Source organism: Sprattus sprattus, assembly GCF_963457725.1.
Source record: "Sprattus sprattus genome assembly, chromosome: 10".
Taxonomy (NCBI): Eukaryota; Metazoa; Chordata; class Actinopteri; order Clupeiformes; family Clupeidae; genus Sprattus; species Sprattus sprattus.
Window position 1 is genome coordinate 6,061,308 of NC_137908.1, and position 11,640 is coordinate 6,072,947.

At 45.9% G+C, this 11,640-nt stretch overlaps 1 protein-coding gene across 1 annotated transcript in view; it reads right to left on the minus strand.

Annotated features, from left to right (window-relative positions):
- Window positions 1–5,708: 5,708 nt before the first annotated feature.
- pmepa1 (prostate transmembrane protein, androgen induced 1) overlaps window positions 5,709–11,640 on the minus strand; it is a gene marked incomplete at its 3' end in the record, with an annotated part of 27,012 nt that continues 21,080 nt past the window's right edge. Inside the window, exons 2-4 of the mRNA XM_080846198.1 lie at window positions 7,513–7,688; window positions 6,565–6,618; window positions 5,709–6,248 (exon numbers count right to left, since the gene is read on the minus strand). Of these exons, the coding sequence (XP_080702324.1) occupies window positions 5,709–6,248; window positions 6,565–6,618; window positions 7,513–7,688 (770 nt within the window). The remainder of the gene's footprint in view (window positions 6,249–6,564; window positions 6,619–7,512; window positions 7,689–11,640) is intronic.

Sequence of the window (11,640 nt, forward strand, 5' to 3'; positions counted from 1 at the left end):
TAGAGAAAAAAAGAAAAGAACAGCAAGAAAAGTTATTTTATAAAATATTTTATTGTTTTAATTGGGGCTAATTAAAATGTTTAATAACTACAGTCTGTTCTCCTCCTTGAAACAGATATACAAACGCAACAACACATTTAAAAGATCCAATATAAATACAACATGAACAGGATTGTTTTCAAGTGAGTAGTTAAGAGTCGCCAGCCAATAAGCTGTCTTCGATTTGTAGTCACCATGGCAACAGATTGGCATCAACCATGTGACCAGAAGAGAGATGAAATAAACAAAACAAACAAAAACAATGAAAGTCAGAGGACTAAAAGCACCCGTAGGCCCTTCTAGCGTAGGTTACGGCAAACAGACAGTTACTGTTGTAGTGGGTTACATACTGCCTCAACCAATACCACCAGCATTAAGCCCTTTATATTCTCCTCCCAAAGACTTTAACATGAGGAGGCCAACAGGCTGGACACAGGCTAAGGGTAGAGGAGGAGACGGGTTCAAGCCTACAGGGCTGGTAGGCAGGCCTGTGGAGGGGGGAGACGACCCTCTCTGGGGAAGCATCTCTCCCACTGCAAGCCTCAAGAGAGACCAGGGGAGAGACGACCCTTCTCTGGAGAAGCATCTCTCCCAAAGGAAGCCTCAAGAGAGCCCAGGCCTCAGAGACAGTCAGAAGGGCAGGGAGACCGGCGAGAGGCACCAGATCTGTCTCAGAGGCCTTCTGAGGATCCTTCTCTCTCTCTCTCTCTCTCTCTCTCTCTCTCTCTCTCTGTGTCTCTCTCTGTCTCTCTCTGCCTCTCTCTCTCCCTCTCTCTCTCTCTCTCTCTCTCTCTCTCTCTCTCTCTCTCTCTCTGTGTCTCTCTCTGTCTCTGTCTCTCTGTCTCTCTCTGTCTGTCTCTCCTCTCCTCCACGGTTTGATCCACGTGTGCTGCAGATTAGTGCTCGGCCATTTTACGAGCCCTGCTCCACTTTAAGGTTACTAGTCTGATCTCAAAACCCAAAGGGTTAGCTATTTTCAGTAACTGTATGTTTTTATTTAGAATTTTTTTTTTTGGCATAATATTAAAAAGTAGGGTTTCAAGTGAGAAAAGGCAACAGCGCATAGAGCAAAATACCCTAAACGTTTCAGACGACTTTTAGCTTACATACTCCTCAAAAAGGCACACATTTAGAAGAAGCAAAGGTTTTTTCAGAAATGTAGCCAGTCAGGTTGACCTAAGTGCAGATATGTTTGTATTTGTGTATGTGTGTATGTGTGTGTGTGTGTGTGTGTGTGTGTGTGTGTGTGTGTGTGTGTGTGTTTGTGTGTGTGTGTGTGTGTGTGTGTGTGTGTGACTGTCTATGTCTCTATGACTACACACAGAGGGGAGTCCAAGACTGAAGGAAGAACGAGCTTCTTCAGCAAACTTCTGCATTTGTATTGAGTGAATCTGGACCAAATGACATTTCTTTTCTACAAAACTAAACAATAATAACAAAACACAATAACAAAAGTTACAATTCTCTCTGAATGAACATAACTACATTATTAAAAGGCAAATAATAGGTGTATTGCAACATTCTCCACAAAACCTCTTTTAAATCATCATCATCATCATCATCATCATCAGCGTCCACATGCACTCACACACACACACACACCATATTTCGAGAGAGGGCTTCTTCAGTAAGAGCTCTAAGAAATCCACAGAAATTATGAGGGAGTTGAACCAACGTAAGCACACACTGACCACATGTTTCTTTGTTTACATGCGTGTCTATATGTTAGTGTGTATATTTGTACGTGTGTATGTATACTGCATGTATACTGCATGTGTCTGTGTCTATATGTTAGTGTGTATATGTGTACGTGTGTATGTATACTGCATGTGGGTGTGACTATATGTTAGTGTGTATATGTGTACGTGTGTATGTATACTGCATGTATACTGCATGTGGGTGTGTCTATATGTTAGTATGTATATGTGTACGTGTGTATGTATACGATGTTTACTGCATGTGTGTTGGCATGGTTACAGCTTTGCCCCACCAGTAGACAGCACTGCTCCGATTGCCTTCTCCTCCCATCTATGGCTGATATAAGAGATCTGATTCTGCCATGTCGGAAGGAGAAGTGAAGCAGCATCTGCCTCTGTGGCCAAAGCTACACGTGATCGATACACGTGATCAATACACGTGATCAATACATGTGATCAATACACGTGATCAATTCCCTCCACTAATTCCATTCATTCACACGCGCCTCTCGTTTCTTGTCTCTTCCATAGACGTGGGCTCAGACAGCACTGGCTTCCCAGGGGGGGAGCTAGCCAAAGCCAGACGTGAACCATCCAGCCACACACACACACACACACACACACACACACACACACACACACACACACACACACACACACACACACACACACGTGTCGGTAATCTCCCCACGCTATGGAGTAGGGCTGATCACGCAGACAAACACACAGACACAGACACACACACACACACACACACACACATACACACTCTGAGACAGGGTCTGGCTTTAGGCTGCTCATTTGGGTCAACTACTACATGATTAAAATGTCTCATGTTCAGATGCATCTTCACATCTGCTGCATCACACTGCCCAGGACAGGACTATACCGCTGGTCACTGCACAGGACTATACCGCTGGTCACTGCTCAGGACTATGCCGCTGGTCACTGCTCAGGACTATACCGCTGGTCACTGCTCAGGACTATACCGCTGGTCCCTGCGCAGGACTATACGAGTGGTCACTCCTCAGGACAGGACTATACCGGTGGTCACTACTCAGGACTATACCGCTGGTCACTGCTCAGGACTATACCAGTGGTCACTGCTCAGGACTATACCAGTGGTCACTGCTCAGGACTATACCAGTGGTCACTGCTCAGGACTATACCAGTGGTCACTCCTCAGGACAGGACTATACCGGTGGTCACTACTCAGGACAGGACTATACTGGTGGTCACTCCTCAGGACAGGACTATACTGGTGGTCACTGCACAGGCCTCTGTTGGTTAGTAATATGCCTGAGGCCTGTATATGCCATTCTTCTCAGGCGTGAGTATTCATAACCTGTCCTTTCTTGTGATAATGTCCAAAGGCAGTACCAGGCAGTATTAAACTAGCAGCCAGGGTCTATACGTAAGAGTGATCGCTTAGAGGACGCGTCACTCCCACTTCATCAGCCTCACGAGATGCATGTAAACGAACATGGACACGCAATCCTCCCAAGCTGAGGAGAGCAAAGGTATGATTTGTCCTGGTCTCCTCTCTCTCTCTCTCTCTTTCTCTCTCTGAGTTTCTGCATTGGGATGCTAGCACACTGGAGGTCCCTGGGGCTCCAGGCCTCTAGGGGGAGCTCTTGCATAAAGGCTGGTAGACCAGTGCTGTCTGGGGATTGTGTCTCTCCCCCAACTTCTCATCTTTTAAAGTGCTGAGGCCCCCTCAAAACCATGTACACCCACACCTGGACCAGCAGCAGATCAGCTCTCACTGAAACAGTACAGTCTGCAGAGAGGGACAGACGTGAGATCTGGCCAATGTCTGTCTGTCTGTCTGTCTGTCTGTCTGTCTGTCTGTCTGTCTGTCTGTCTGTCTGTCTGTCTGTCTGTCTGTCTGTCTGTCTGTCTGTCTGTCTGTCTGTCTGTCTGTCTGTCTGTCTGTCTGTCTGTCTGTCTGTCTGTCTGTCTGTCTGTCTGTCTGTCTGACTGTCTGACTGTCTGTCTGATTCTCTCTCTCAGTTGCAGGAGTCTAGAACGGATCTATGTCTGATCTGGGTCGAGACCAGCTCCAGAGACAGAGCTCCGTTCCGGGCCAGCGTCCATTAAGATGGAGGCGGCCTCTGGTCTGGATCTGAAGCGGGTCTTTTTCAGAAGTGCTCCGTGACTCCGGCCCGTGGGAGGCCAGTAGACAGCGCTCACCGACAGACTGATGTGTTCTGCTGGGTTGGGTCCAGGTCTGGCATAAGCTCCCTTTAGGAGGGTTTAGGGTTGTACCGGGGGCTTCACATGTAGATCCAGGCTTTAAGGTTCTCTCATGACACACACACACACACACACACACACACACACACACACACACACACACACACACACACACACACACACACACACACACACACACACACACACACACACACACACAAACTGACTGACTTACATACAGGCCCTCGAAATTACACAAGTCACAAGAGTTTTTTTTTGTCATTTGTACACAAGCCTCTGCTTCCCATTCTGTTATATTTAAATAGTGCAATTTTTAGACTTTGTTTTTTACATAAATAACTTTGTGCCTTTTTAAGTTTTGTGTTCAGTTTTCATATACATGTATATGTCCTCACCGGCAATGGAAAACCTTGTACCTGGCTCTTTATCAATCTTTACCCCCCCCCGTCAAATCAGTTGTTGATGTACCTGCTACATATGAGTGACGTGTTTAAGATCTCTCAGCCACTATCACTTCACCCTAAGCAAAGTCTCAAGCTAAAAGTGATCTGTGATGCTAAGCGATGGGTGGGATCTCTCAAACCATGCGTTCATAGTCGTCGTCCCACCATACTGAAACACACACATAGTTCTCCTTCAGAATCGCCTCCTCCTGGCTCATCTAAAGACATGGTGCTTCAACTAAAGCACACCTGAAAGATCTATTTCTGTTAACTAGAGTACTATATCATCTAATATTTGTCTGGAAATATTACAAAACTATAGCCTTTTAAACAGACTGCCTCTCTCTCTCTCTCTCCTTCTCATCCCCGCCCAACCCTAGATTGCATGAGGCACAAGGTTTTACACGGAGAGCAACAAGATACAATGGCATCCATATACGCATGCTGACATCCACAGCCTGAATGGACACAGAGCATGGCGTTCAACACGTTTCAGTTGGTACCCAAACAGATTCATTCTAGAACAGGTGAAAAAAAAAAGCACTTCCTCTTTAGAATGTGTTCTTTTTAAAAAATAAAATTAAAAAAAAAATCGTACAAAAAAATCTTAGCAGGCAATCCTTGTACAAGTTCTAGACATTTGTTTTCTCGCATGTTGTCAGACTACTAAAGAACAGTCTTGCTCATAACTTTGTGCAAACGTTTCTCTGGAAGCCAAGTGGATAACTCAAAGCGGTGGCTCCTCCTCTAGGCGCCCTGTCCGGCCAGTCAGCAGACAGGGTCTTGGTTTCTATGGAGACCGGCAGTCAGAAAAGGGGGAGGAGCAACATGACTCGAAAAAAGAACGCTTTTTAAACAGAAAGGTGCTTTAACTCCCGATAATAAGAATGATTTAAGCTATAAAACAAAAAAGAAAAAGCATGGATTATGGAATATCATTTAGCCTCTGTGGATCTGGACAATGCAAAAGTATAAAAAAAAAGAAAAAATGACTTTAGGAGATTCACCTTCGTTTGTGTTTTAAAGTGGTGATCCCGTGGTAATGATACGAAGCAGTGATCACTGAAAGGACAGGTGACATAAGCGGAGGGGAGGCTTCCGTGGGGGGGGGGGGTGGAGGCGGGGGAGATGAACAAGCACAGTCTTCTTTTACATTTCTCCGTTCTTCTTTTTGTGCAACGGCTTCCACGATAGCGTCCGACCCCTCTCCTACTCATCTCACAGGTGTAATGGCGGAGGGGGGGGTATGAGGTGAGCAGATTCACCCACCCACGCCCCAATCAACCCACGCCCCCCCCCCCCCACCTCTCCCTCAAACATGCTGCACTTTCTGCTTTTCCTTGTTGCGTGCATTCCTGTTCTCCACCGCCTGGATGAGGGGTGTGGGGTTCGGGACCCCTCTGAGGCCCTCGCTCCCGCTGCCCCCCCTCAGGTGCCTCGGGGGGGAGTGGTGGTAATAGTGTCCTATCGCCTCGCTGTACGTGGGGGGGGCGCCCTCCTGCCGCGGCTGGTTGGGGTACCCCCCCATGGAGACGCCGCTGCTGCTGCTGTACGTGGAGGGGCAGGGCGGGTTGATGAGGGGCCCGTCGTAGATGGTGCGGTTCGGGGGGGCGCGCACGGACTCTCGGTTGAGCTCCAGCTGCTGCTCGGGGTCGCGGAGCTGGAGGGTGCAGGGGCCCTGGTAAGGGGGGGGCTCCTCGCCGTCCGACAGCGAGATGGTGGGGGGCAGCTCGATGATGGAGTGCTGCAGGTACGGCCAGGTGGGCTGGAAACGACCCACACCGACGCCGACGCCGACGCCGACGCCACGGGAGCCCAGCTGGTCAGGGGGCCGAGAGCTACTCGCCTGCTGCTGAGAGGAGAAGAGGAGGGGGAGGGAGAGATAGGGAGGGTAGGGAGAGATGAGACGGTGAGACAGACAGAATGAAAGAGAGAGGAAGATAGAGAAGGGAGAGAGAGAGAGAGAGAAAGAGAGAAAGAGAGAGAGAGAAAGAGAAAGAGAAAGAAAGAGAGAGAGAGAGAGAGAAAGAGAGAGAGAGAGAGAAAGAGAAAGAAAGAGAGAGAGAGAAAAAGAAAGAGAGATTGTTTTATATTGTTTCTGGAAAAAAATGTATCTAGAAATAAATCCAGTGTTGGCTAGCAGCAGTGATGCAGGAGTCTTGCCTTACCTCACTTACACCACTAGAGGGCCCCACTCCATCAGACGGCCACAGACTAGTATCCTGTCAGAGAGAAAGAGGTGTTGGAGATCAGCATCATGCAGTGGGCTAGATTTCAAATAAGTGCTATTCAGTTAAACACACACAATCACACACACACACACACACACACACACACACACACCCCCACACACACCCCCACACACACCCAATGAGGAGACTCGATGAGGAGTTTTATGGGAAGTGATGGCTGTGTTGTCTCCGGTAACAAACAGGCATTGTTCTACACTTGGCCTCTGGTGCACTTACACATGCAGTCAATCCAGACAAACAAACTCTTTACACCAAGGGATCGACCAGCATCTCCATGACAGCGTGTGTGTGTGTGTGTGTGTGTGTGTGTGTGTGTGTATTAGTGTATTCTGTCTCTGCAGGGTTTTGTGACTTGTAATTTGAGTGTTCAGGGATTCATGAATGTGTGTATGTGTGTGTGTGTGTGTGTGTGTGTGTGTGTGTGTGTGGGTGTGAATGTTTGTTTGTTTTGTATGTGCATGTCTATGTGTGTGTGTGTGTGTGTGTGTGTGTGTGTGTGTGTGTGTATGTGTGTGTGTGTGTGTGTATTAGTGTATTCTGTCTCTGCAGGGTTTTGTGACTTTGTGTGTATGTGTGTGTGTGTGTGTGTGTGTGTGTGTGTGTGTGTGTGTGTGTGTGTCTGTGTGTAAGTGTGTGTGTGTGTGTGTGTGTGTGTGTGTGTGTGTGTGTGTGTGTGTGTGTGTGTGAATGTTTGTTTTGTATGTGCATGTCTATATGTGTGTGGGTGTGGGTGTGTGTGTGGGTGTGTGTGTGTGTGTATATGGGTGTGTGTATGTGTATGTGTATGTGTATGGGAGTGTGTCTGTGTGTGTTTGTCTGTGTGTGTGTGTGTGTGTGTGTGTGTGTGTGTGTGTGTGTACTCACTGAGGTGAAGGGTAGGTGTTGTCTGCGTGCAGTCCCGTGTCTGGTGAGCAGAGAGTAGGCAGACAGTCGGTAGTGGTTGAGCAGGCAGGTGATCACCACCACCATCACCATCATCACCACCACGATCACCAGAATCTGCACAAACTCCAGCTGGCCTACGAACACAGAACCACACACTGCATGTTTGTTACACTGGCCTATAGCACACACACACACACACACACTAGTAGACTTACACAAAACAAAAAAGACTTCTGCAAAAACATTATCACTTGGAGTAACACAACCCCTGTAACAGTATCTCTTATACCCACATTATTTTAAGTAGAGTAAGAGTTTATGTATTGAATGCTACGATGGCGAGATCTCACACGTTACAGACACAACTAGCTGAGTATTGTTGTAGAACTCTGTGATGGAGAAATACTCACACACACACACACACACACACACACACACACACACACACACACACACACACACACACACACACACACACACACACACACACACACACACACACACACACACACACTAGTAGACTTACACAAAACAAAAAAGACTTCTGCAAAAACATTATCACTTGGAGTAACACAACCCCTGTAACAGTATCTCTTATACCCACATTATTTTAAGTAGAGTAAGAGTTTATGTATTGAATGCTACGATGGCGAGATCTCACACGTTACAGACACAACTAGCTGAGTATTGTTGTAGAACTCTGTGATGGAGAAATACTCACACACACACACACACACACACACACACACACACACACACACACACACACACACACACACACACACACACACACACACACACACACACACACACACACACACACACACACACACTAGTAGACTTACACAAAACAAAAAAGACTTCTGCAAAAACATTATCACTTGGAGTAACACAACCCCTGTAACAGTATCTCTTATACCCACATTATTTTAAGTAGAGTAAGAGTTTATGTATTGAATGCTACGATGGCGAGATCTCACACGTTACAGACACAACTAGCTGAGTATTGTTGTAGAACTCTGTGATGGAGAAATACTCACACACACACACACACACACACACACACACACACACACACACACACACACACACACACACACACACACACACACACACACACACACACACACACACACACACACACACACACACACACACACACACACACACACACACACACACACACACACACACACACACACACACACACACACACACAGCAATGCTGTGTGACTAGCAGACTATCACCTGACCGAAAATTGGAAGTCACAAAAAAAGAATCAAATTCAACCCTCGAGATAAATTAAACTAAACAGACACCAACACAAAACACAGTCTGTGACCTTAAACCAGAATAGAATCAAGCAGAACAATGTCAGGTTAGACAGAGGGCTGGGGCATGTTCCAGAACGTTCCAGAACGTTTTACGACAGTCCAAACAAATAAAGACATCTCTCAGACACTTCCAGTGTTGCTTGGCATTCCTGCTCCTTGTAGACAAATTAAACTTGAACCAACCAGACAGCTAGGAAAAACATAAGTGAATGACACACACACACACACACACACACACACACACACACACACACACACACACACACACACACACACACACACACACACACACACACACACACACACACACACACACACAGTGAATCCAACCGAATGATACGAATCTAGCCTGAAATCCAAGATGTAACCGATTCGGCTGAATTCAGGCTTAAATTTCAGACGTGTCCATGCCAAAGGCTGATGCTGGCGAAGACGCAAAATGCCTGCTCTGTCGGCATGGTTACAATAGCACAAATAAACAACCATGCACAGCACAATGCCACAAATAAACAACCAAAGACAGAATTCCTATTGACTTTTCTTCTTAGGAACATCACCCGCTGTTTAGGCTCCCCCACCCCCCTTGTAGACTGGCTAAGACGGCCAGACTGTCTGTTGTGCATTAAACACAGTCAGCTCGCCAGGCACTTACTAGCAGTCAAGTGGCTTTCTTCAACACTACTGCCGTAAGCTTGCTGAAGGACAGCATCAGTCTTAGTTTTGGGTGACATGCTTAGAGAGAGTTGTGTTATTTGCTATTCGACTTATAACGAGTTGAATGAAATATAAAATAATATATACTGTAGAGCTGCCTCCTTAAATGGTGACCCGCACTTGCAATTCATGGTTAAAGGACTTGGTGTGAACTAGTCTCTGCTCAAAACCACAGTCACAACTGACAGGTTTCAGACTGCGTGACCGTCAGATGTTGAAATAACATTTCCTTTCTTGGTTTTCATTACTACAGTAATTGCAGGTTCAGCACACACACACACACACACACACACATAACCAGTTGGACCAGGGCCCTGGGTAGCCCATGCAAAGTGCAGTTAAGCCTGCAGACAAAACCGGAGGCGTGTTACAATTTGGCAAACAGAAGCGAACGCCCGAGGCAAAGATGTTTCCTTTGAACTTTAAATTGGAATGTTTTCGTTCGATTTAAACGATAACCTTTAGCCAAGGATCCATGTATGTTCGCCGAGAGCTATTTCCTCAGACAACTGTTGTTATGTATGTTAAGCATACTGAATTCTTAGAATACACAAGATATTTCCAGTTGCAGATCCCACCAATTTTAACACAGAAACACCCAGCATAGTGAATTCTTAGAATACACAAGATATTTCCAGTTGCAGATCTCACCAATTTAAACACAGAATACACAGCAAATACTCAATTCTTAGACCACATTTTGCCAGGTTATCTTTTCTGGCTATTTTGTTGCTTTTTTATTTTGAGCAACACTGAGTGGAGTAACACTGAGTGGAGTAACACTGAATAACACTGAGTGGAGTAACACTGAGTGGAGTAACACTGAGTAACACTGAATAACACAGAGTGGAGTAACACTGATTTGAGTAACACTGAGTAACACTGAATAACACTGAGTGAAGTAACACTGAGTTGAGCAACACTGAGTAACACTGAATAACACTGAGTGGAGTAACACTGAGTTGAGTAACACTGAGTGGAGTAACACTGAATTACACTGAGTGGAGTAACACTGAGTTGAGTAACACTGAGTAAGACTGAGTGGAGTAACACTGAGTGGAGTAACACTGAGTGGAGAATCACTAAGTAACACTGAGTGGAAAAAAACTGAGTGGAGTAACACTGAGTAACACTGAGTGGAGTAACACTGAGGAACAATGAGTAACTCTGAGTGGAGTAACACTGAGTAACACTGAGTGGAGTAACACTGAGTGGAGTAACACTGAGTTACACTGAGTAGAATAAAACTGAGGTAAGCAACACTGAGTTGAGTTACACTGAGTTGAGTAACACTGAGTGGAGTAACACTGAGTAGAGTTACACTGAGTAACACTGAGTGGAGTAACACTGAGTCGAGTAACATTGCCAGTTGCACTGCTCTGGAGATCAGTGAAAGTGGACGTACCATCACCTTCTCTCCACAAAGTGTCTGCTTACATTCACACTCATGTCTAACGAGAGCAGTTCCTGCGTTTTTACCAAAAAAAAATTCCTAAGGTTTTACAGAGAACAGTTCCTGAGGTTTTACCAAGCCCAACTCAGGAATCAACTTTCAAGCAATTCACATTCACATTCATGCTTAAAGCCTCTGAAGTGCAGACACATTCAAGGGAAACAAAGAACATCCCAAAGTAATCCTGCTGATTAACTGGCAACCCAAAGGTCATGGGTCATGGTTCAGCTACCTGGGAAGCAATCATACTGATCTGTCCCAGACCGTCGCTACGTCACTTCATTTCCTTCAATGACAATAAGATATCTGTCTAGTATCCCTTTATATGGACAAACATGGTCAGCTTACACATATACTGAATCACTGATGAAAACTTCTCTGTACAATACTGTAGTCACTCTGGATATAAGCGTCAGCAAAATGAGCAATGTGAAAACTACAGAGACCACAAGTCTGTTGTGTTGGAGAAGACTCACCCTCACACACGCTGTGGTCACAGAACTCATGGCCGTTGCTGGAGACTGGCTGCATGCTGTCAGCTGTGCGTCACACACACTCGAAAAAGCCCACCACTTCACACACACACAAACATACACACGCATACA